At 41.8% G+C, this 27,406-nt stretch overlaps 1 protein-coding gene across 1 annotated transcript in view; it reads left to right on the top strand.

The window, feature by feature from the left end:
• Positions 1-27,406, top strand: part of LOC118775372 (cell adhesion molecule 2-like) — a 316,581-nt gene that overhangs the window by 226,426 nt on the left and 62,749 nt on the right. Inside the window, exon 3 of the mRNA XM_036525265.1 lies at positions 21,137-21,286. Within this exon, the coding sequence (XP_036381158.1) occupies positions 21,137-21,286 (150 nt within the window). The remainder of the gene's footprint in view (positions 1-21,136; positions 21,287-27,406) is intronic.

Below are 27,406 nucleotides of genomic sequence, written 5' to 3'. Positions count from 1 at the left end.
ACACACAACCTGTCCACTGGAAGACGGACCTGGGAGAGCCGATAAATTGAACATGCATTTGGCTCATCTTGCTTATTCCAGTTAGTCTTAACATCTCTGCTGGTATGGGTGATTTGTTTGAGATGGATGGGAGGCACTGTAATAACTGAGTAAGATGTATGTAGCTGATGCACTACCACTGTGGCAGTAACAACTATAATAAGTACTGTAAATAGCATGTGTTGTAGTAGTATTAGTAATAATGGTAATAGTGTTATATTATTATTCTCTTTCTGTAGACACTATATAGGCAGCTAGTTGCTGCCTATGGAATGTATTCTGTTATACTGTTATCTAGCTAGAGCCTTCACACAAAACTACTTATGTGATCAGTTATGTGTTCTCTAATTCACTGGAAATCAATATGATCTATTCACCCAGTCACTAACTTACCTAATTCATTTATTCAAGTATGTGCACTACAAACTAGAACGCTATTGTCATTACAGCACGTCTGTTTTTGCTCCTAATCTTTAACTACTTCAGTGTCTCGTCAAGGGTATGGTGGTATCATTTCATTCATTTTCATTAGTTAGCAATGCATTCACTTCCTCATGTATTAAGCATGTCAGGATCAGTTTACAATGCAGTACACTTTGACTGACCTGTATAAGGATATTCCCTCTGGCATTTATATCTGAACACAGTGCAATACTTATTATAATAAGGGATATCTAGTTCCTTTATCTCTCTCTCTCTCTCACACACACTTTCTTTTTCTCTCTCCTCTCTCGTGTAGTCATACACATTCACATTGCCTCTTCCTCAAGTTCTGAAGGCACCAACCAGACACACATCAGAGTCAGGGATTTCTGCCATTAGTTTCAGTTTTACTTTATCCAAGAAAGCCTTCTCAGGTGTTCTTCATGACAATGAGTCAGTCTGAGCAGAAATGCTCTTTCAAATGTTCCATGTGAATGCCTGTTCCTTGAACAGGAAAGACTGTAAATATCAAGCCAACTCAAGGATTTGGACAAGGAGGAAAATTCCTTTAAAATACGAAATGAAAGCAGAAACACCAGAGAGTAGGAGTGTAGCTGACGAGGCCTTGGAAGAGCACTGAAAACCTGTGTAGTGCAGCAGTGAATACATGTAAATTGCCCATCCATCAACATTACACATAACCAACCCCAAGCAATGCTTTCATCATGGCCTCACTTAAACTCATAAATCAAGACTATGATATGTGTTGACAGGGGACTGAAATAAAAAATAAGTAAAATTAATATACATGAATGTTGCATCTTGCTTTTTATTCAAATGTTTTATAATTAGAGTAAGAAAGGAGAATATCTTTTAATCAGTTTTTGCGAGAGGAGAGTATGCCATTCGCATTTACATATTTGAAGCACAACAGCATTTCCAACAATTTCCAAAATTCATTTGCATATCAATTTAACGTCACCCTCAGAGACTTTTTGCATTGAAATTCTGTTACTTCTTTCAGTTTTAGCATGTCTGTTTTTATACACTTCTGCTTTTGTGACAGTCCTTTTTCTGCCAACCTGTGAGCTGTATGCAAATTCTCCTAAATGGCCTGTTATTTCTAGAAAGGAGCACTTTGTTTAACTCCAGTGAGGGGATATAACCATAACGCATTAGAGGATGTTTCCCTCTCACAGTTGTCTCAGGTACAGAGGCAGAAATGCAGACCATTATTTGTTGTATACATCCATTTTCAAAATATTCAGTTGCTTTTTTTCTAAATCCAGTATGATCACACACACTGTGTGTCAAAGCAATTAAGATATGTCTCTCCGTGTGACTGACACCAGCTCTGCTCCAGCTCTGGATGTACGAGTTTGACTGCAGGCTGTATAGACCTTATCTGGCTGAAATAATAAAACTCCAAAGGATGAGGGATGACACTTTTGAGAGGAGCAGAACTTTGATCCAGTGTGTCAAGCTTCTAATACTGAACCATTCAATCAGAAAGTCTAGCCTCACTCTTGGAGGTAGGCTGAACTTTGGGGAACAGACATATTGTACCAGTAGTGGTATACTGTGGCAAGAGAGACTTTTTGCTATGCGGACCTCAGCACATTGCTTTGTATACTACTCTAACAGGCTCCTATCACATCCGAATAGAACTTCTCTGGCCGTAATGCTTTTTCACTGGTTATACCTAACCTTTGGACAGTGAACAGACATTGGCCAGGTTGATTCTAGACCATGGATGGAACAGTGTTGGTGAAAGCTGTTGGTGTCACTGTGTCCTTTTGGGGTTGTTTATAACAAGTGTCATGCCAAACCCTCCAGTGTCACAGATCTCTTTGCAGTGAACGCCTTTTGGGCAACTGTGTGGACCATAGCTGTCGTCAAAAAGTGCTGTCACAGGCACTGTCTTCCTGAACACCTGAACCATGATAAAAGAATAGATATACAGTACCTGGTCCCCCATCCCCTCATTCCTTCTATCAGCCTCCGTCTGGGGACCGCTGTTACAATGGCCTGTTTCTGGTATCAGCTGTCTTAAAAGGAGAGTGCGGTGAGTTCATGTCTCCCTCCAGTGTGACATGAACCATGCACAGCAGAACCAGTGGACCTCTCATAGGGTCCAGCTGCTCGAATGCACCTGGAGATGATGCGTTTCAGTGAGGAGTAGGGATGGCCTGTTCTAGCCTGCTGCCTTTTTCCACTCTGAGGCACTGTGAAGACCTACTTCATAAATAATGTACAAATGGGACTGACTGCCCATCGTCATCTGTTTCCACCTGATGGTTTTCATACCAGCGTATAGGAAATCCATTCTTCTGGTAATGGGAAAAAAAGATGCCCTGTAGATCACAAAGTCAAGCAGGTGTCTCTGCTTCTTGTTGGCCATTTAATGAATTTATTGCTATCATACTGGGCTTGGATTTATGTTGATCATCACCAAGATAAAAGCTTCTCTTATACACAAGCAAAGCGGGGATAAACACATGTTCATCATGCTGTCATTGTGCCATTGATTCCCTGAGTGAGCCAGGCTACAGTACATCCAGCAAAAGCATTGAAAAGCGTTTTCGTTCCTTCGCCGTGCAAAGCGATGCAAATATATGAAGCTGTGAAAATGTATTCAGATGGTGCAGTAAAGGAATATGGGCACAATTACAGCTGCCTCTGGGAATGAAGAACACAGAATCTTCAGAACATTTAAGATGACATCTCTAAACAAAGAGCCTACTTTGGTTTGGCAGGAGGATGTAATTCTTTTGAATAGGACACCTTTGTAATAGGCCTGTCAAAAGAGACATTCAAGAAAGGAAGAAAAAAAGATTTACATAAATATACAACACAATAAGGAAGAACAGGGTGGTTTGATACTTCTAACGCTGTGGCATGCTATTATCTGCAAGTCTTCTGGTTGCAATACCCATAATGCTTTGTATTCTGTGATAAAAGAGGACTAGATTTTCTATCTAGCACCTTGCCCAGGGCCATTCCTACCTGCTAGCTCAGAATACAGCTATGTGAATGTGCGTCTATGTTTTCAATGACATATTTCACTCCTGGAAGTATATGAACGTGTGGTGAGTTTGTGGTGGTCTGTGCTGTCGAGACAGAACAAAATTGGCTATCTTGGGATTCAGGACCCACAGCAAACCCTGAGTGTCCCCCTCCAACTCAGCCACTGTTTGTGGGGCCCTAGTGATGGTCGAAAAGGCAATTAATGAAGAAGAGCGGGAGCCCGCTCACTGTCTGCTTTGTTTAAGACACAGACAGAGACACAGACATTCATCAGCGTTGGTCAGGGCCTCCCTTTTGCTGAGGTGACAAAAACAGGAGACAGGTTGCTCCGCCTATCAGGCCGATCAATCACACTGCGCCCACAAAAGGAAATCATCCCTCAGAATCGCGTGTGCAATGATCAGGGATGTCCACCACACACTCACACAGTGAGGGATAGCCGGAACTGGAAGAAAAGAAATTCTCTCCACACACAAGGGCCTTTATCCTGTTATTCCCATTCTGGTCCTTATTCGTAGAGGTTGAAAATGAAAATAAAACATGAAGAATCTCATCAACGACATGGACAAAAAAAGAAAAGAGGAAGTCATATTAATTTACATTACACTGGTGCAACAGCACTGGGGAGTTGAATCAGCAACCTTCCAGTTTTGAGTCCTGCTTTTTTTTTTTTTTCTTTCACCCCTCCCAGAGGAGGACAATATCTTATTTTGTCTTCTCATCTTCTCCCAGCTAAGGGAACTGTTCACTCTGCTGACTGCACCAATGGTGCCAGCCAAAGGAACAATTTACTATGAGAGATCTCACAGTGTCACCTTTAAGAAGGAAGGACCTGGTCTAGCAGTAACGTGGTGCTGTAATTTGCCCTTATGGAAAAAAGGTTCATTAACTGAAAAGTTCCTCTCATCTTGTGTGTGTCAGCTAAGCATAGGTCAGTAGGAGATCAGGAAAGGGGTCACTGTCAACTCACTTGCATATTCCTTAGTCAGAAGATTATCATTCTTTTATATTTTATTCCACATCCACTTGGGGAATTGCATCTATTCCTGTACCTGTATTCCTGAAGCATTTTATTTTGATTACATGTTTTGAAGGACAAATACACAAAATATACAGTGTAGGATCAGACTAATATATGTGTCTAGTGTTACAGTATCAGTACAGTACAGTACAGTAACGAGAGCCATTATTGATTCCCAAGCCCAGAATGTTCTGCAATTCTGGTGTGAAGATGTGTTGAATCTGACTGGAGTCATTTTTCAGAGGTGTTTGAAAGTAACCTTGTTGAAATGTGCAAGCCACAATCCCTTTAATTGACAGTGATACGCTGCAGGTTGAATTTGCAATAAGATGGTGTACCTCGTAGTCACACTCACTGTGTTTCATGTATTGTCGCTTTATACCAGTATCTTTATCTAGTGAAATTGCATAATTATATAGCGCCTTTATTTATTTATTTATTTATTTATTTATTTATTTTCATCTTATGGATTTGGTTTTATTTTGCACTTGTTATGACCATAGGTCACACATAAATATTTATATGTACATCTATTTTTTCAGTTGTAGAGTAGCTTTGGTTGATTGCTTTAGTGTTCCTAAATGGAAAGACTAAAATGCCTCAAAATCATTGAATCCAATCATTCTCTGTCTTATATTTAGAGCCATTCATCTGTTGTTAATCCATAACAGTGTTGACAGATATTTAACTGAGTGTTTAAAATTTTCCTATTGGTCTGTAAAGAAAGTAAATAAAGAGTGTTGTCTGACTGTGGGCCAGCTCATACAGTCACAGCTTATCAAGTCAAGTACACCCCATGGGCAGAGCGCCAGTGTATCGTAGGGCCATTACCCTCAATCCGTCTTTTTTAATGTCGCTTGCCAAGGTAGAGGAGCAGCGGGCACAAGGTTTTCTGTATGACTTGAACCCTCAAACGGTCAGGATTAGGGTAGCACGTACAAACCACAAGGTCACCTAATTGGTCGTCACTTAGAGTGAAGGCCTCTTGGGGTAAACCTCTTTGGTCTCATGTGGGTAAGGTGAATATTGGCTATGGGAGAAACATGCAATACAAAGTTATACCAGATGTCAATAAAATTGTATTTTCTTGATGGGTGATGGCAAGGGGAAAATGAGTGCATGTAACAGTCTGACTGAGTATTACATGCATGGCATCATGTTTTTCCAGCTACATGCATTGGCAAAATGGCAAAATGACAAAACCGTGTGCATTTAGTGGTGATGTTTTATTCTGGTAATTGTCTGTGCAGTGAGAAAGTTATCTTCAGCTCTGAAGATTCAGCTCTTGCTGATTCAAAGTGGGATAACACCAAGTTTCACTGGCTCACTAATGCAAAGCTTTGTTGCAAGAAGTTTGAAGTGATTCACAGTTTTGCCAAGGATGCAGGTTTCTGTGTGGTCACATTTCATCACTTTTGAGTTGTCAAGAATCACACCATTTGTTTCTCATGTAACAATGCTAGCTGCAGTTGTCACCATCTGCAAGAAATATTGGTCTTGCTCAATAAGCTCCTTAAATATTCTTTTAAGTTAAACTGGTTTACAGACAGTGGAACCTGGTGTCATTTATACATCTGCAGGCTGCATGCAACCATTTGGTCCATGCATTCACATAGCAATCCACACTGTTCTTCTGATAAGATTGTGATTTAGTTTATCAGCCTCTTTGTTATTGAGTGGGTGCACAGGGTGGACCATTGTAACACTTACTGTGTAACATTTATTGGTATTTTCCCTGCCTTGCAGTACTTGAGCATAATGGTTATTATTTAATCTGGTCAATAAGCCATACTTGATTGCAACCTTTTTGAAATACTTTACTGGGAGTATCTACTCACAAGTAGCAGATCTTATACCAACCCTGTGCAATAAGAATATGTGAGCTCTATCATTTATTTGCATTTGTACCTCCAAGTTTTTCAAGGTTAATTGCAGCGTTTTTTTTTTTATTCTGTAGTTTTCTTGCATTGATGACATTAATTGCAATTCTACTTACACTTATACTATGTCAAATTACTTATATTGGGTGTTCATTAAAAAATATATCTTGCAAATGGAGGAACTTTTCCCAATTAACTTTCTTTACTTGCAGTCTGTACCAGAAGATTTGGAAAATGTAAAAATGACCCCAAAATAGAATGTGCTAAAATTACATTATAAAATTACTGTATTTCAGCACTGTGCCCACTTAGTGACAAGTCTTTAGATTTGGAAAATATAGCAATGACAGCTCTATTAACACCAAATGATGTCTTGCTTATGAAACCTCACATGGAAAGATACAATCAAAGATGAATTGAGCTTTGTTTTTGGCAGTTATCCCTGAGGTGGAATATTATATTGGTTCAGCTGATGATGTGATATTGAGCAAAGCAATTATTGTTTTCTGTTGTTTTGTGCCTTACAATACTGCTTATATTTTTGAGTACTGTCAGAATACAACTGTCAGAGTTCTTATGACAAATTTATTTATTTGATTCTCACAATGAAAGAAACTGACAGCTGAGTAGCCATATGGTAGAATTTAAAAATATCCACACATTAAAAATCAATGTCACAGTCAGTTCTTTAATAGTGAACACAACACATCTGGTATGTTGTGAAGTGGTGGCCAGGACCTAAATATAGGCCACAGATCCTGAGGCATTCTGTCTGGTGTCTGTCAAGTGTCTGTCTAGTGTGATGCAAAGGTTTGACAGAACTATTTGATCAAAGCATGTGTCCGAATTAGAGAATTTTATCTTATTGTTCATGCTACAAAGCAGATTACGGGAATGTACAGAATTGAGGAGACAAGATTCAATAGTCACTTTGCAATCATGCACCACAGTTAATTGGTTAGGTTCACCGTCTTCACATATTAACAGTAAACAAGAGACATGAGGCCATAATCAAACAAGTGAGAGGCTAAAATTGTCATGGTGTGGCCTTGGCTATTACTGTGACCTTGCAGAAATGCTGCTGTTACAGTTACACTTTCTGTTTTTTAAGCAGCACAGTAAAACTGTACATCAGGTTTATGGAGCTCTCCATACTGCTTCATTCTGGCTGTCCGTCCTTCACCCCGCTGCTGTATAATTTCATAGCTGGTGTTTTACACATTGGTACATGTTCTATTAAATAGTCACTTGTCTTTGCCGGGGCAAAGAGACTGAAGTATTTATGTGGTGCAAGTTTATTCCTTCATAAAAGAATGATCTGTTTGCCCTTGGCCCCGCACAGGAGAGGGAGATCTCAGTCCTCAGGCCGATCGAGTTGATGGAATCAGCAGGCTTTTGGCACAGGCACTCGAGCTCAAAGAGGTTTGTGCAAGTTGTTACAAATCTGGCTCAAAAGCCAAGCCTGAAACCCTGGCGTCCTGCACCCGGAGCTCTGAAAGAAAGAGAGCACATGTCCTGCATGTGCCCCTGTGTTTGTGTCAGAGGCAAAGTAATCCAAGCCACCTGCACACAATCCTGAATAATTCATGGTGCTTTATCCCTTTCAACAAGCTCTAGTGAACCTAGCCTGCCATTTCACCTGAATTTTATTCTGTCAATCGGGAGCTGAACTCGCTGTGTTGCGCCCAGTCTGAAGGCACCCGGCATCATTGCAGAGTGTATGTCAACACCGCTTTCACAAAGACAGCTTGATCACAACGGCCACATTATCCCTGTCCCATTGGTCACCGCACGTAAAATCTCGCAATAATTAAAACTCTGCGTTTGGGATGTTTGTTTACAATGGATGAACAGCTGCGGTCTGATCTAATTGTGCAAATGAGAATGGAATTGCCAGCGCCCACGTTTGTTGTTTTGTAATTAATTAGATTTCTGAAATTAGAAATTACAGTTTGTCTTGAAGTATTCGCGGCCTGTGCAGTGCGGGATAATGGGAGTCTTTTCTGGGTTTAATTGAATTTGTTCGCAGCGTGAATTCATGTAAATTTCATGTACTCCTTGATTTTTTTTCTGTTTTTGCATATTAAGAATGTAAAAACAAAGCAGTGATGAGCAGGCATAAGGAAAAAAAAAACATGCAAGGTTCACTCTTCATATTACAGTAATAAATTATATCTCATTGGCCCCTTTACATCAGAATATGATTTCGTTTAACAGTGAATAAGCTTTGAAAAGCAATAATATGGGCAACACCAGAGAGGTGACAAACTTAAGCTTTCCACGCTCCAGCCTGGAGTGACTTTGACTCCAATCACATGCACTTACAATTGGAGTTGATTAGGTGTGAAATATTGGGGCTGTCGGGGGGAATTAAACTGTCTTCCAGAACACAAGCTGGGCTCACACCATCATCAGGAGAGAGGTAATGTGAGGTCACCTCAGATTTGAGGAACGCAACCTGTCAAAATCAGGAGCTTTTTCCATAACATTGCGAGTTTCTAAAGAGCTCTCTGAGCAATGGTGTGAACCCCAGAGGAAACACGCTCAAACAGACTAGCTGACAAAGGATTGACAAGACATCCCAGAGAACAAACCTCTTCACAGCTGGGATGGGGTAAAACCAGGATACAATCCGAGAAACGCTTTACCTGGCTTTCGAACATGTGTGTGCTTCACATTTTTAATTTTAAGTATGCAAAACTGATTGATAGGAGTATTAGTAAATTGAAGATTATTGTTTCCTCATTCCTGCACAAGCGCAATCCCCAGGTATACCTTCTGCTACTGTAAAAGAGAATCCTTTGACCTCCTCCATCTCTGAGATTTGTTTTTTCCTACCCACTTACACTGTAGCTAATAGTGAAGGATTGGGGGTGGGGTTAATGTCACACTGTTATTGATGTAAGTGACTCTTTCAATTTAAGCTGGGTTTAAAACCCAGCCTGCAGAATGCTCCAGTGTCTGATGCTACTGGGAGGCTGTCCAAACCCTAAGGGGTAGCTAATGGCTGAGAGAGGTTCTGTAGTCCTAATGAGACATAAGCACACCTCCCCACGCCTGACGTCAAAGCAACAGACCCATCAGGGTGAAATCAGATGTTTGTGGTAGCCAGTGCCTTGTGAAAAGGTTAATGCCTGCATTTTTATTAATTTCTGCTTCTTTTTTATTTATTTATTTTTTTTGTAATGAACTGATGCTGAACTGCAGATGAATTGCTCTTGACTGAAGTCAAGATGGCCAAAGGGAAGGAGGAACAGATGGGACATTTTGCTCAAGTACCACCTGTTTAGTAGCTCAGTGCCTGGCACGGGATTCGGCCAAACATCTGCCCTCCGACAGCCAGTCATGTAGCACCTCTGTGCCTGTCCTTGGATGTTTCTGTCTGAAGGCATGTGTCTCTGCTGTTTCAGAGACCTGATTCAGCCCTTTGACCTAAAGGATATCAAGGTGTGAAAGCTTACCCAAGCTGGGTGGTATCTAAAGCGAATTAATTGCTTGACCTGACCAGCACAATTGTCTGTCCTTGTGGTATGCACTGACATTGAACGCTTTTGTTCTTCAGTTGTTTGTACCGGCACTGACACTCCTTTGTGCCTCTTTTTTGTTGTAGCTGTTGTTACATTTTGGGTTACTGACAGCAAATCTTTTTCATTCAATTTAAAAATCTCTTTTGTTCGGTTATACTGCACTCTCTAACACGCGCTGACATTGTAACCAGACTAAGGTATCAGCACTGAAACTGTACTGGTCTTCCACCTGTCTCTTCACAGCCTCATAATGAGAGCCCGGAAGCTCCACCTGTGCATGAGCTTACAAGTCTAAGAGTGCATCTCTTTGTTCACGTATTGGGCCTGCTCAGCATTGAACTTGAACGTTGACACAGTCTCCTCTTTTTTTTCTGCCTCTTATAAAGAGCATGTTAGTAAGTCACATGTCCTGTACAGTGAAGCACATTCTGAACTTTAATCATCACACTGTATTTGTAAGACACAGCCAAACCATTTTAATGTGTTCACACTAAAAGTATGAACTGCTTTATCATCAGGGCTTGTGTGTTTCATTATGTATGCATTTAAAACTTTGATATTGTTTGTGGTTTATATTATTAAAATATATTAGCAAAGGTGTTTTTATATGAGATATAATTAGATCCTAATTAGTAGTATCGCCATGACATGGAGGGCATTGACTGTCTCGACAGTAGTGTCAGTGTAATGCTGTGGTGAGTGGGAGGTTGTCACTAACCTGCTTGCCTATTCTTTTGTAAGCATATACTTATGACAAATTGAAGAAAGACCTTTTCTGGCAGAAAGAGCTATGAGGGTGTTTCCCCACCAACGATTGTTGCACACATTGCATATTAAGTGTGAGGTCACCTTCAGTTCAATGTGTGATGATGCCTGGACATCCTGGGTCAGTCACATTCATGTAACCTGCATCTTGAATATGTCTGATGGCCTGAGCCTACTACAGCCCTTTTAATGTTAAAGGGAAATTTCCAGACTCATGTCAACGAATGACTGGACAGCATTTCATACAGCGAGCTTGTAGTAAATTCTCATGTCCCAAAAATGGCTTTTGCATGTAGCTGGAGTCCATCTGCTTCATAGTGGCAGCTTTACTTGCTGTGGTCATCATTGTGACTGTCTTGAAGAGGGCGATTGTGCTCATATAAATGGAACATATCTCTCTCTGAGAACCACAAACAGGTTTCTTTAACCTAGGAGTCTTGCATTTGTGCAATATATGCTTCTCATCTTTAAGTTACTGTCTCGTTGATCTCTTCTACATTAAACACACACCAAAAAACAGAGAACCAGGAGCAGACGCATACCTCAGCTCATTTGAAATATGAATTGAATGACATTTGTAAAATTGGATTTCTCATTGACCGTGGTGCCTTGCCACTCTCTGTCATCAGAAATGTCAAGCATCATTATGTATTCATGGAAAGTTTGGGCCAGGCCTAGGGTTTCAGATGAGGTCATCAAATTAGGGGATTAAAATAGCCATCGGACCACACAAAGACACAAGGGAGTTACTAATGGCCCTACGCATATCCAGTCCAAATCTATATGTATTTGTTTATTTTTCATGCAATCTATGTATGTCTGTAATTTTGTCACTGAGGTAGGAGCAGGATCCTTGCGCATGTTCTGGAAACAGCTGGATCATATCGGCTCTGTTCCATATTGAGGTAACGGAAGAGTCAGCTGAGACTGGAATTTAATGAGTAAAAGAAGAGTGGGAGAGAGCAAGAGTGAAAGAACAACAGATTTTGAAAGATTTTGTGGGAATGAGTGATTCTTAGCAAAAGATGTTCATTCTTGTAAGTTCTAAGACGTCAAGTGTTTACTGGTATGATGCCAGATCCGAGAAAGGCCAAGACCCTGTGGAGGCATGTATATATGACTCAACTCTTAAAAAAGATTGGATGGCTACCTAAGAGCTAGTTGAAATGCCTAAGTAGTCTGTGTGCAGAGACTAATTTGGAGTGGTGGTAATCAGGGGGGTTCTGTGTCTTGGAGGTTCTGTAGAGTGACTATGCCCAAACATGACTGCATTTCCGGGTCAAAAATAGAGGAGTGGAAAATGCTAAATGTGGATTTTGCACATAAAAGAGAAAAGAAATTGTTGCCCACAGCATGAGACTCCTTCCCAGAGGACGCATTTCAATGAGGTTCCATTGGCCAGGGGGACGGGTATAAGGAGTCACTTCACTGCTCAATTAATCGCACACAAGAATACGTCAGTCCTAATAAAACCCTCTGACTGCACCAAGTCTCAGCGGGCCTTGCTGTGATGAGAAAAACAAGGCCAATGCAAATTCCATCCACCAATAACCTTGTTACCGAGAAGACAATCAGATAGGCCTGGTTTGTAAAATTAAAAAAAAAAACAGCACTTAATAAGAAAGAGCAGTAGATGTCATGCAGAGATCATTGAAAGTGCCTTTGCTTTGTATTAAAAGAATATAGATAAATGCATTTTATCGTCCTTGGAGTTTAGCAATGGCTCAGAATATCGGCCATAGAACTTTTACTAGTTGAGAGGTATAATATGAGGTAACCAAGGGTTTGCTGCGTCAGCAGGGCTTTTCACGTTCAAAACAAATACACAGAGAGAAGAGGGTTGAGAGACACACTGGGAGGTGCAAGTTCTGTAGTTTTCAACATACTTAAGACAGCCATTGCGATTTAAGGCAAATTTGTACCCTTATTTACCTCAGATGGCACCAGACCTTTAGACTGAGAGTAACTCATGGATTTATCAAATATTGATTATTAACTTTTGACTTACAGCTAAGTTCAGTTTTCAAGCAAACATTTTCAAACATGAATTTTACTGATCTCTGAACTTGCTATGCTGTGTTTGTAAGGGAAAAAATAACACTCACATTTAATGTGAGTCAGACTTAAGGATAAATGTTGATTGAATCCATCTTAATTTATGCTTTGTGTGAAGAAACTCACACAAAGCTTTGTCTGAAGGAGAAAACAGTCATTAACAATATCACTACTGGAGGCAATAATGGGGCTTGTAGTTTTTCTCTTTTTTTCTAGGTTTTGAGTAAAGCAGTCAATTCATTGCTCCAAGGGCCAACTTTAGCCGTACTCCCACAGCACTTGTCCGCATAGTGTCACAACACTTATGCATGGAGTGATTAGACAGGATTTGCTACAGTATTCCTCTGATAGAGATTGGGGTGGAATGTGCTATTATGTAGAGTGGAATGAGACACTTGAAACCTAAGTGCTTTCTTCATGTTTTTTTTTTTTTTTTCCAGATGGTTTATCGAAGGTATATTGTTAATCTTGCATTGCCCTATCTCTTAGCAGAAAATCCAGGCATTCTGTAGTTTTGCTTTCTAATGTTATTAAGCCAACTCACTCAAGTTAAGTTTGAAGTAAAGCTGACAGTCCCTACTCACTGGTGGTTAGCAGGGCTGTAATGAAAAGCAAACAACAGGTGCCAGCCCCAAACTGCTCTCTGTGATTCGGCACAGTGTGGTCTTTAATCGTTTGTTCATCAGGACATGTTAGCATAACTGATTACTTTGGAATGTGCTGTTCACAATTGGACTTATGGGCTCCCCAGACACTCAGAGAACAGGTTATTACAGGTCTGTCCAAGAGCATTCACTATTGACCTGACCCCCCCCCCCCCCCAAAGCAATTAGGGAGTCCCATCTCCCTGTACACTTGCACGCTGCTCAAAGGCCTTGTGTCTTCAGTGACAAGCATTGTGATGAAGGGCGTGTGGTGCTGGAAGGAGCTGTCCTGGGGGCACTGTTACTCAGACGAATAGAGGTCGATGGAACAGAGGGAATTATGCATGACTACCCAGTGACATGCTTGTATTCCCTTTGATTTGCTTTTATGGGAACATGACGAGCAATCAGATCGTGGTTTGTGCAGTCAACTGCGGACTCTGACATGTGTGCGGTTCACGTTTCCTTGTGGATTACCGAAGGAAGAATTTTTTTCTCAGAGGAGAATTTTGCACCGGGCCCGGATTACATTGGGCCCATGGGCAGATGGGTGCCTTTTGTTTAATTAAATTTCCTTTTGTTCTCTGAGAAGGCAGCATGTCGCCGCGGTGTTCTCTGCCTCAGCTCAGAACTCTGCTCTTTACCTGTTGTGGCAGTGTGCTTGGCTGGTTATTGGCCGTTCATCGAGGACCTGGTTCTCATTATTTGGTGCAGTCAGCTGAAACTGAACAAGGTTTTTTGAGCTGTGGCTCATTTTAGTGCCCTTAATTTTACACCCATCTAAAGAGACAGAATCTCCGCTTTTCCTCCGTCTCATATCTCTTTCTGTTTTAACGAGTTTGCCTGTCGGCAAAGCTGTGGGCTTTGTACATTGTTTATGTTTGTTTGTACAAACTAAATTTACAGGTGGTCTGACATTTGTAAACTATGGGTAAACTAGAGTTCTCTCTGGGAATTATTTTTCTTATTTTCTATTCTAAAATTTAATCAAAATGCCTTTGTGTTTACTGATCTGTTCTGGAGCAGTTTTGATGTAACAGAATTCATTTTACTCAAATGAGCTGAGACCTTTGACATTTTATTTCGGATTATGCAGTGGGTGTCTGTCCAAATAAATTAAAAACAGAAATTCAGATTTAGAAATTATTGTATGTGCAGATCTGTGGGTTGCAATATAAGAAACCAGATGTTTAGATAGCCAAGCTGTGGAAAAATCTGGCAAGCAGCTCTTCATGCAAAACCACCATGAATTATGCATGCGCCTTTCCCAGAGCAATACAGATTCATTTCTCTGTCTTTCTTCCGTCTTTAATACACACTGCTAACCACGGGAGACCTTAATCAGGACTGTAATGACCTCGGCTTCTCCCCTCACCTGGATCATCAGATTCTACTGAGCTGAGATGCATTCAGTCACTTAAATACAGCAGACGGGGAAGACAGATGCTCGCATGGGCTGGGTGTTAGCTATTGTTTTACCCATCCCATCACACCCAGGGTGAAATCTATTCATTTGTTTCCCATGATTTGAAGAAACAGCCAAACAGGGGATCATTTTATATTTCAGCACCAGTTTACAGATGGCATATGATTTGGGGGAAAGACGTGCTGTCAATATTAGAATAACCGCTCTGCAGAAATTTACACTGGCTATGCCAGGTATGGAGACCCACCCTCATTAAATCTAGTCTGTGGAAACAGTCTTCGGAGCAATATGTGATAGTATTATGTGGTCATGCTTTGCTATAGGGTGCAAAATGCATTAGTTCCCTGTGTATAAATGATGAAGTGCACCACTAGCATGATAAAAAGTGGCTCCTTGTGGAAATGCTGTTCAGATTAATGTTTGATCACATACTTCACCATGTGACACCGCCATCAGAAGATATACAGAGGAATGGAGGACAGTGCTGCTGTGGAGGGGCAAAATGATCAAATGATCAGTTATCTGTGGCAATATGCAATTCCAGCAGCTTTTCCAACAATAGCTTGTACAGGTCTATTCATTTATATTTCACAGTAAATATTTGCACCGTAAGAGCTCTAGGGTTTTACACCACCATAACTAGGTTTAATTTGTCAGATTTATCTTCCTTGGGACCTAACTTATTATGATGAATGACATAATTCAAGTGATGGTTTGTTCACCTGCTAAGATTAGTATATTTACACTTTTCACCCTTGATGTCAAGGCAGTATCTTCATTTAGAGTATTTGAATTTCCATCTAAATGCATGTGTTTTTTCTTTTGCTCTCTGGATAGAAAGAGTGACAAAAAATATTTTTTTGGAAAATGAGGTCTTTTCATTGTAATGAGGTATAAAGAGTCTTTTGAGAAAAGATGATGATACCTTGGAAATAGATGGATACCTACAACCATTGAAATACTTGAGTGATCATAGACTGAGTTTTGCATTACTAAGACCGTTTTAATATCATACTTATACACATCCAATCAAGCCTAGAGCTGTCTGTTGATTGGTGAGACTTAATTTAAACACAAGTCATAGTTAATTCTGTGTTTCAGTACAGGTTTCCTATTCTGAGATGATCTGGAAAAGAGAAGCTGTCAAATTCATTATCATTATATAGCCATAAGCTAAATGTAACCCGCTATGTGATTGCATACAGTAAGGTTATGTGGAGGTGAATATTGTTAAGGACCATGTACAATAAATGGTGACACATTGTGCCCGTGGTTACCTTAAGTTATGTTCATATAGGTTGGGGCTACAAAATACAAAACACTAAAACATTACAAATCAATTAATACAAATACAGAGTACAGCTCTACAGTTGTGGCAACCTATGAACAGTGTTGATGTGAAAGGCATTTTTCTTTTTATCTAATTAAGCATATCAAACTAATTTCAAACTTTCTGGAAGCGAAGAAAAATGTTGTGGGGTGTTCAATGAAGGATTGTACAGGTGTATATTCAGTGTGTTTGCTAGACTTTGTGGAACAGCACAAGGGAAAGACATCAGACAATATAAGTAGCAGCTTCACAGAATGATTAAGCTTCAAACTGCACACACTAATAAAGCGTTATAGCCAGCCCAGTGTTTTATCCTACTGTAAATGATTTCTTTATAACTAGAGGCAGGCAAATTATATGATTGGAAACAAATGTATTGAGTAATTATATACCATGTAATCATTATTTTCATTAGCAGTGTTTTATTGAGCAGTGTTATGTTGATGGCATTTCATAATTTCATAATAACTGCACTACCTCTCGGTTCTCATTTTTCAGGATTAGTGATGTTGAAAAGGTCAGTCTAAATTGCATGCGTAGTTTCATTGCAACTGGTCAGTCTTGAAGGCTTACACATTAAATTCCATAATCGAACAAAAACATTGCAAAGAAAGAGAGCAAAGGAGCATTCTACTCAAATTAATAGTTAGTTAAAATCAGATGGAATCTAATTGTTGCAACCTGAAGGAATGCACTGGTCATATAAAAAATGGTGTAATTCATAAAATAAACACTGCTCAACACAAGAAAGGATTACATTTGGAAAACAGAAGATGACACAATCTAGATACATGCTGCATGAAGCTACAGAACCAGTCCCTTTGTGTCTACCCTGCAGACCTGGACACAAGGCACCACAAATTAGGCACTTGATAGTACCACCCAAGGTAGGAATGGGAACAGCAAAGAAGAAAAAATTAACATGAATTACAATTATCATGAATGGAAAACTCCAGAACATGTTTGCATTGTATCTTCAAGTTGGGCTTAGGTGTGCTGGAATAATTATTTACATATATTACAAATGTATCAATTTAGTTATGACGGAGCTGTATAAGAAGGGGTGGGATATGCAGAATCCATTCTTTCCAGTCGATGACATTTAGTAAAGCTTGTTGTGGTCCAAAAATGAGTAAAAAAAACAGAAAGGTGGAACATTAGGAATGCAGAACAAGGTTTGAGCTCATCAGTAAATTGCTCAAGTTTCATCATATGACATACAAAGGTATATTTGTGTTTTATTATTTTTATTCAGACGAGTGGGGCATGTGTTTCTTTTATCACACCATCATCAATGGACCCAGGCTGCCTGCTGTTCTCTTTTACTCACACACATGCACGCATACACGCGCGCACACACACACACACACACACACAAACACACACAGGCTGTATGCGTAGCCTATCTTTACTCAACGGCAAAAACACTAATGGCTGGTTTCACAGAACCTTATCAGCACTAATCTTGAACTGCTCAGTGTTGATTAGCATTGAGTAGACCATGATTAGAACTTAACCATGATTACAGCCATGGTAAATCAGGGTGTGTGAAACCTGCTGCGTTCACATTCCATTAAAAAAGAAAACAGTCGATATGTTTAAAAATGAAAGCGGGACACATTAGACATTTAACTCCGCGGCTGTATTCATTTTGCAACATTCTGCTCAGATTCAGTGATGCATGGGAGCAGACCCCTGCTTAAAATGAGGAGTGTAAACAGTAGAAGCGGGGGGTAGAGAACCATACCAAGAGTTGTTGAACGTGGCAGCACCTCCCAGATTGATCGTGTGAATGCCAATGAAAAATAGCTGTGTACGTCAGGCCACAGCATTCCTAAAGCATCCAGACCATCCATCTATGCAGATGCTGACAGCAGAAGCAGAGTTTCAGGACTAACAAGAACGGAGCGACTGCCTCATCTGGGCTTCCGTGCAGAGTTGCCCATCAAGTCTGCAAACCCCCATTTGATGGGTTTGAAAAGACACACCCCAGCAATAAGCACTAAGTAAAGGAGAAACCATCACTGTGAGTACGGGAGCATAGCAACAGTGTTCCAGACACAACCTTAATGAGGGATTGAGGTTCAACATAGGAATTGACCTATAGGAAGTGTTGCTGGAATTGGATAGCAGTGCATTTTGGGATTGTCCGTACTGGTGTTAGATTCTGCAATGACTGCCATTATCAGTTTTCATTGGATTACCTTCCATTTAAGGATGGGATGCCAGTCCCTTTCAGCATCTCAGATGTCACCTCTCAGATGGCAGGGTCAAAGTCACGTCTTGGGCGGTGGAATTATTACCTGCGTTGAAGTAAACAAACACAACTGCTTATCCCTAAACAAAGCAAAATGGCCACAAGTTAGCCCGTTGTCAGCTGCAAATCCCTTACACCTTTGTCATTAGCAGCACATTCATATTGTCTCAACAGCAGTCTGGGCAACATCCAGATTTTGCTTTCTGCGTGCCGTCTGATGAAGTCACCGAAGACTTGTTACAGACAATCCAGTGCAGCTGGCGAAACGGCACTTCACTGCGATGGCATATGGAGAGGCTACATGGCTGTTTCTCCCCCCTCTTCCTGTTCATCTTAAACAGGCACGATGGGTGATGATTGGATATCAGATGCAACTAATTGTAACATACAGAGAAAAGAAAGGTGCAGATTGCTTCCAGACATGCGCCTTAGATTTCTGATGCCTTTCCTGCCTTGGACTTGAAGATTTGTCCCGCCCTAAGGAGCAATATAAGTGTCTAAATGGTATAGGGAAGACGAACTGCACCGCCCATCTCTCATTACCTGTTGCTGCATCTGCATAATAAATGCAATCTGTTGCCTGGATTATTGTTTACATACAACAACGAAACTGACTTCCAGTGCAAACAATGCCATTTCACCCAAACAAATGGATTCACAAAATCCTTGACTTTGTTTTCCAGTTAGTGGTGATGCTATGTCCCCTCTTTCACATTTCTGTCTGTGCTACATTAACATACTCTTCTTCTGCTTCTCATAAGACTCCATTATAACCAATAAACCATCTTAGTGAAAAGATGGAGTGTTTTCTGTTGCCTTGGCGACATTACTCAATTGAATTGCCTGGATGGTTTATTATGGCCAAATTACATTTGTCATCGTAGGGTCAACAGAGTTGTCAACGCATCACTTTTCTGACTGTCCTCCCGATGCATATTTATATTCTATCCAGTGTGAATTAATATCACGCAAGCCGAGCACTAGACTGACCTACTGCCTGTGCATTGCCAGAGTCTTGAGTCTTCATCTCAGTCACTGGGCATCGGTAGCTAGGGGGGTATTAGAGGCCCAGAACCCCTCATTAGCTTCCACCTCCGATGTCCCATTCTCTGGCTGTCAGACTCAGTGGAGCAGTGGTGGCTGCTTATCAAATCCAGGGCCTCTGGCACTGCTGCTGCCCTCGGGCCCTCCCTGACCTCGGCGGAGTGGAGGACACTCACTAATCCTGTGTGTCCACCCTGCACAGGCCCACCATGGAAAGGGCGATACGATCTCGCCAGCCCCCGCGGAGGCGCAATCGATACGCCCCTACGAGGCTATCTGAATGCGATTTGACTAAACTCGCCATAAAGTGCGCGCACACGCACATGCACATGCACACACATGCACACATAAGTTTGTGTGCATGTGTGAACGTGCTGACTCTTTCCCACAGGCATGCACGTGCTCTCACACATAGTTACACATATGGTAACACCTGCATGCTCTAGTTGCGCCATCGATAAGCAGGGAGCAGAGAGAGGCTGGCCCTCAGTGCCATTGCGCGTTTCCCATTGCAATTATGTTACTGTTAGGCCATAATCATAGCCTTTTATTCTGACCCAGTCTTGTGTCAGCAAAACGCCTGGTTATTCCCCCCATCCCCCCCGCCCCCTCCATGAATTAACTAGAGCATGTACTGCAGAACCCAGTAAGACAGTATTGGTTTTGGAGCTTTTTTTTTTATTTCCATGAGGCTGAGAGGACCGGTTGAGTTCAATAAAACGCAAGCGGAGAAAAGGTCTCCGGAATGCAATTAGAGGACTTTACAGTGAGAAGAGGCAGAGATATGAAATAAGAAGTTAAAATCCCCCCTAGGCTGCGGGATTAGGACTCATTTTGGTCTCCTGTGTTCCCCATCACGAGTGGCTGCTCCCGGGTAGGGGGCCCACCTCAAAGTGGGGTCCCGGAGTGTCCAGGATGATGGACCAATTTGCCACCCCGCTGCAGCGCAAGCGCGCTTAGCAGCGGAACATAAGCACCTCTAATTGGGCCACAACGCCGGCAAGGAGATGAGGAGAGGCGACAGAGCCCATGGTAAGGAGCAGCCGCCGCTCCCTGTGTAATTGACTGGGAACCTCATTTGTATTCCGTCCCTACAGTCTCTTAGCTCTCCTGGGTGAGGTAGCGCCGGCGATATGGAAGTAATTTTGTGGCCCGGGCCGTAATGTGAAGTCCAGAATACGTGAAGTGTTTAATGGGCTTTATGGTGTAGCTACAGTAGGTTACAAACAAACTGTGCATAGTTGGTGCAGTAGCCCCTTGAAAAAAGCTCTAACCACTAGCAGTTGTTTGCATTTCAGCCATGTGAGTTACACAGTTTTTCTTCCCCTGGAAGGTAGATGGCCCCACACATTTTTTAAAAGGCATAATTGTCACTGTTGGCACAGCTTTATTTGTTAGGCTGTAAGAAAAGCTATATTATGTCTGAAGTGGTCTGAGTCAGTCTGAGTGATGGCACCCTCTCCCAATAGCAGGTCACTTTTTGGTCTTAACTGTCCAGATGAGGTCATTTCTCAGAGGCACAACAGGTGCCTTTCTTCCTCCAACATGGTGGTGCAAAATGTTCTAAATTGCATTGCTTTCTGCTGCAATGCTCCAAAAGGGAATAACAATTCCAAATATGTGCAATACCCAAGAGAATGATACAAAAGTGTCCCCGTGCTTTAATATGATTCTTTGTCTCCTTTTTCCCCCTCACAGGTAGCCAAGGCCAGTTCCCCATCACTCAGAATGTGACCGTGACACAGGGAGAAACAGCCAACATGACCTGCCGTGTGGAACACAATGACAACACCTCCCTCCAGTGGTCAAATCCGGCACAGCAGACCCTTTATTTTGGGGATAAAAAAGGTGAGTGCCGTCTGGACATCCCTCTCAACTCACACCCTCCCGCAGAACCAACTGCTAGACTGAGACAAAAAATCCTTTTTTTTTGGATATTGATTTCATTGCCAATCAGCTGTGAGATAGAGGTCGTAGCTGAATGACAAGAAGAGGGGTACAAATAGCCAGGATTGACTCTGACTAGGCTCTCGCTGCGAGATTCAATCAAACCGTGGTATGCTGTCAGGATCTGGGTCAGAAACACCTGCTAGTGAGCTTCCTCCCCACTTCTTGCCCGTAGACACCTCACCAGGTCCCCCACTACCAGCAGGCTCTTGTGCGACTTCATCTGCAGAAACAGGAGGTGGTGATGAACTGACGGATCCCGCTGATGGAGCTGCACATGCTGTCAGCAGAACCTTAGCTCAGAGACCTAGCTGATGGAAAGGTTCTGTAGAATTAAGGGGGCAAAAAAATCTCTTTCTCTGAGGCTCCTGGTTCAGGCGGTTCTCTCTGTGTGCTCACTGAGAGCCATGTTTAATTGGCAGCTTTGTTCAAGGAGGATTTGAACTGGGCATTGCTGAATATGCTACAGAGAATTCACACACTCACGTATGAATCCCTGGAAGCCGTGAGTGTGTGTGTTGAGCACTGTCCCTTTAAGCTAGAATGGGCAATTCTTGTGTGGCACACATACTGAAAGCACCAGGTTTTTAAGACAGAAGAGAATGGGACTGCTGTTTGTTGCTGTGTTTGTTCATTTAGGCAGCTCTGTTGTAGGATACAGTTTTTCACTGTCAAAATCCCCTGTTTTCCCTACAACAAGAACACTTTCCACATGCTCTGCCTCAACCTAGTACTTCCACACACTTACACAGTTTCACTATCTCTCTCTTTTTGTTTCTCTCTGTCACTCACACATACACGCACGCACGCGCACACACACACACACACGCACGCACGCACGCACGCACACACAACACCAATGGAAAAGTAGGGCAGCAAAAGTGATTAGTGCTCCAAATTTGTAGCAGATAACATTTGATAAAGGGAGAGAAGACAGGGGAGGAGTAGAGCGGACAGGCCTGTGAGGGGACTGTCTGGCTGTGTTCTGTGGATGCTTCAGTGTTTCCAGCCTCTGGGACTCTGCCCTTCACTCCTGCCTCCAGAATCCAGGCCTTTTCTTCATCAGATAACTGCTGGATTGTCTGTTCAGGCAGTGGTATTTACTTTCCTGGTTCCATGACCCACGCCATCATCACCTACAGGAAACTCTTACGTAAAGCTTATATAAACCATTAGTTACAGCTACTTTTATATGGTACTGAATAGAATTGTTTGTTGGATTGGAAACGCACAAGGTGGGAGTGCTCTTTTATAATATATTACATACATTATACTGCACATGTTTTTGTGCATGATTGTGGCAATAATAGGTATGAGTTTCATTGTTCCTGTTTATCTTCAGAATTTCTTGTTTTTTCTTTCCTGCTTTTCCACCTATTTTTGGAATTGGTAGTTACATTATGTACATGGTACATTATGCTTGTCTCACCGCAACAATGCCTGCACTTCCTCGTGAGTCCTGGGATGCAGCAAACGCAATCCTCTGATATACTCACATGCTAGCGAAGAGTATTTTTCACACTACAAATCCCATAGTGCATCAGGAGGGCAAACACCAAATAGGGGATATAATTCGAGTGATAGGTTCCTGAAGAGACACAGGATGGTGAGAAGAGTGTGCTGAAGGAACCCCAGCTAACAAAACCTATGTTACCCCAGCAAAGTGACACAGTTCTGTTCTAACATTACTTACTACAGCCAAAAGCCCAATGGCATTGAATCATCTTGGTGATTGTTTGGCATACATCTGGTTATCTGTGTCGCCATTATTTTCAAGTTTTGTTGACGGAAAAAACTCTTGCAAAAGTGTAGGGTTGTGTTGCTATAACTGCGGTGCTGTTAATACATACAAAAGCATGCTTTTTAACATCCAGCAAAGAAAATATTTAGCTGTTAAGACCTTGACACAGCTTAACGTACCATCAGACTTAATTGCCCGAATTTTTGAATTTGGATTTGACAGGTATTATTATATCTCCCCTTCATGAACAAATGTGTTTACCTTTCCAGTGTAGAGGGTGATGGTAGAAGAAGCACACAAGAAGGCAGTGCAGCAAGTAAGCACTGAGTATACACACATTAACACATAGTGTGTTGAGCTAAAACACCACTGAGTACAGTGTGTACTTCCTCAAATGCTATCACTCCCCGGTTTCTGGTCATGCCAAGCTCAACCCGTATTAAGGGAAGGGGTGGGGTTGAACAGATGGGTCCCACCTGAGATGTAACTGTGTTTTGTCGTATTTTATTCTCTGCCTGTTTGAACCCAATGACTCTGATTTACTCATGATCAGGTGTCTTGCTGAGGGGCAGTGGACAAATCAATGGCTTCCATGTCAAGAGGTTTTGTTTATTGAAACTGGAGCCTGCAAACTGCATCAGGGAGTCCATATAGAGAAGGAACACGGTCACAGAGACTGGCCTCAGGCAAACACTCTCACTGAGGCCTATTTTAGTCATGGTCGGCACAGTAATGGCAGCTGTGGGGAATAACACAAATATCTGCCTGGTGCATGGTGGGAGATAGCCAAGACGGTGCTGCATGTAGCTGCTTTCTGAGGGAACACTGTGTTCACTGAAAGAAAGGGTGCACAGAACTGGATGGCACTGAGGGAGAGAAATGCACGGGAACACACTGGGAGTGGGTGAGCAGTCTGCGCTTGACAGGACATAAGGGGTTGTGCTATCACATAGCTAAAGGGGCTGTTCTGGTGATGTCACCACCGTTGACAGGCAGAATGGCTACCGTCCTCCCGCCTTCCTGGGATCCTAGCTCTGTGGTCCCTGGATAACGAGGACAGACTGTTATAACTCATTTTACTGAAACAGTATGTATGAAGTACATTGTAAGAACTGGATGTGGCTGGAACCAGGGCAGTGCTGAACACTGACTGCCCGCACTGCCAGCATACACGCTGTGACATCCAGTCACTACAAGGTGCGGACCCAGTCACCCTTTAGAACATTCAGTCCTATGGACGGGGAGCTTGGTGACAGATGCGATGGCTTCAGGGCTCTGCTCAGTGTAGGTTGCCTGGGATAAGTGTGAAAAAAGCTCCATTCTGCCTCTTGTTAAAGTGCCAGGTGAAAAGGGCTTTTTTTGGGGGGCTCTGCTCATAATACAATGGCGGGGGTGAAAATGAAGAATGGGAGGCTGGGAGCGGCAGGGGCCTGGGCTTTTTTTGAGCTGGGCCAGCGGGGGGATTTCTGGGAAGATTTACAGTTGTATTGGTGCTTTCTTTCATCGAGTGGCACTGCAGAGAACTGCTCTCTCTCCAAGCGTGTATCCCTTACCATTCAGAATATGATTCACTCCCTCACTATAATCGCCAGACAATCTAGAATGAGCCTGAACGTATTTAGATTTTACCTGGACATTTAATCACAGGCTTCATAGGTAAATGCACACGGCACTGAGAATGAGATTATGATTTTGGGAGAAAACACTCAGTAAAAGTTATACATTCAAATACTTTTTTTTTTTTTTTTAATTTTGCAGAATTCACTGAGATCAACAATAACACTTTCTATGGGAATGGCCATTACACGTCAATTAATTCACCAGCTTTTTTTTTCTGTGACTTTGCTACATCAACAAGTTGTTTAAAAACCCAAACCTGATGAGCAAAAAAAAACAGTTCTTCTGTAACACTTTCAGTTCATAAAGAAATATACCCAGCATTTTAGTTTTGCTGGCATTTTACTCTCAATTCCTGCCAATATGAGACGAGATGTTCTAACAGTCCAGACCACCCCTCCTTATGTTTTGCCCCTGCTAAGAGTGCTTGGGTCTGGGTGCCAAATTTTGTGACTTCACTTCCTATTATGTGTGTACCCACCCACAAATCTGAGCAACTGCATGAGACTGATTGGAAAATTGGTCCATGCTGTTGAATGTAACATTAATAGATGCATATAATCATAATATACAAAAAGTGCTCATATCTGTTACATGGGTCAGTAGGCTTTCAAAACCCATTAATAGTAGTCTGTGCTTTAAAATGGTGTGTTGCTCATTTTATGTCATGTCTCTCTCACAATATAATCAAGGCTTTAAAGTATGATAAAATAGCAGGTAACATAGAATTAAAGTTAATTCCTGCGTGGCAGAATGAGTTAATATGTGCATTTCAAATAAAGTGTTCTGTGGGGGATTGGTGTTTTTTCAGATTAATCTGACCAGCAGGTAGCTCATAATGTCAGAACACAGGCCACACATAATTATCAGAGGGAGCCCCTGTTGCATGAATGTATGCACTTTCAATGGAAATTTGTACATGCAACATATATTACCTGTATTTACCAAGGTTAAAAACAGTGACAGATCTTATGTTAAGCCACCCCGGATTCTTGTTAAGGCACAGCACCTGAACAATAAAATGATGTAGGAAAAACTGGTCTCCATATTGATCTCTCACTACATGAAGGAAATGCACACGATGCGGGGAACACTAGTCAGTCAATAATTCTAGTGTTACGATCCAGGTGTTCTAATGCAATAATCTTCAATTATGGCTACCTATGGTCAGGAGTACATTCCCCCCACTGTCCTCTTAGTCATTCCCTTTTTTGCTTTGATGTGCTTTTATTTTGCTTTTGTTGTATGTGTTTGTGTGTGTGTGTGTGTGTGTGTTGAACGGGTGGCTATGAGATTACCAGATGAGATAAACAAAGAGAGGCTACGCTGCCAAACAAGTCCAATGTTCTAATTTGTGTATTTCAAACCTTTTTTCACATTAAAGATTTTTTTGTTGCTACTAAGTGAAGGTACTTACAATATCAAAGTCTGTCAGACTTTTCTCTGTCTGTATCTGTCTGCCCACAACACAAAAATGGACAAGTATCCCTCAGTGCAGGAACATGTCCTGAAGTTCCTTCATATGCTCTGCTTGGCATCATCATTTGCTTAGCATCTGATCAGTCCCTACAGCAAGTAGCACTGTGGTCTTCACGTTCTGTTTTGTCACATGACACTGAGTGCAGTGCTCTGTCTCCTGCAGAATCCCTCTGTGGTAGAGATGACATCTCTATAAACTTACCGTTTAATAAACATGAGTTTATGATGATGTGGGATGCTATTTGTTTTTGCTTTCCTTATCCAATCTGTCTGCCACCGCTGCATTGCTGAGAGAACCTCATCCTCTATTTCATTCACCATTTAAAGCTATACAGAGAATAGAGCAATGCCTAATGTTTCCTACACTCCCATTGCCTGATCGTTTCTCTCCCAGAAATATGTCAACCTGTGACAATGCCTCTGTTTGCCACTTTGTGCATCTTTCCTTCCCCGTGATTGTTGATGTGTGCGGAAAGGATTTTGTGTGCTCATCAGACCAACAAATTAGGTAATTTAGTCAAACTGTGAATGAATGAGACGTGGCTAAAAATAATGTCCAAACACTCTGCCTCTGTGTGTGTGTGTGTGTGTGTGTGTGTGTGTGTGTGTGTGTTTGTGTATGTGTGTGTGTTTGTTTGTGTGTGTGTGTGTGTGTGTGTGTGTGTGTGTGTGTGTGTGTGTGTGTGTGTGTTTATTTGTGCACAGTATTGCTCTTGTATATTATCTCTGAATGAGCCAGCTCTACGTCCACCCACCTCAATATTTACTCAGTTATTGGTAATTGGTGAAAAGTATAACCCTGGACTGACTCAAAGCCCAGGAGTCCAGAGCCCTGTCCGTGATTTGGGTGACCTGCAGGACCAGAAGCGTGGAGTATTGACTTTGATTGACTTTTCCATCTCTCTTGAGGCGAGAGAGCACTGTCAATCAGCCCATTTGTCCAGTGATCTGTGTCAGGGGTTTTGCAGAGAGGATTCGGTCACTGGACTGTGTCCGAATGAACAGTCAACCACCAGAATCTCTGTATATCTGAAACGCCGCAGGGGAATCCAAGTCAGAATGTGGCTTTTTAGCTTGACTGTGAGCTTAAAAGCTGAGCTGCACTGACTTACGCTCAATACTTCTGGGACGAATTCATTACCGTTTCGACTTCTCATAGCACAGAATGTGTTTAAAGAAGAGTG

Source organism: Megalops cyprinoides, chromosome 3 (assembly GCF_013368585.1).
Source record: "Megalops cyprinoides isolate fMegCyp1 chromosome 3, fMegCyp1.pri, whole genome shotgun sequence".
Taxonomy (NCBI): domain Eukaryota; kingdom Metazoa; phylum Chordata; class Actinopteri; order Elopiformes; family Megalopidae; genus Megalops; species Megalops cyprinoides.
The sequence above is the reverse complement of the archived record's forward strand: the minus strand, read 5'-3'. Positions and strand labels throughout refer to the sequence as shown.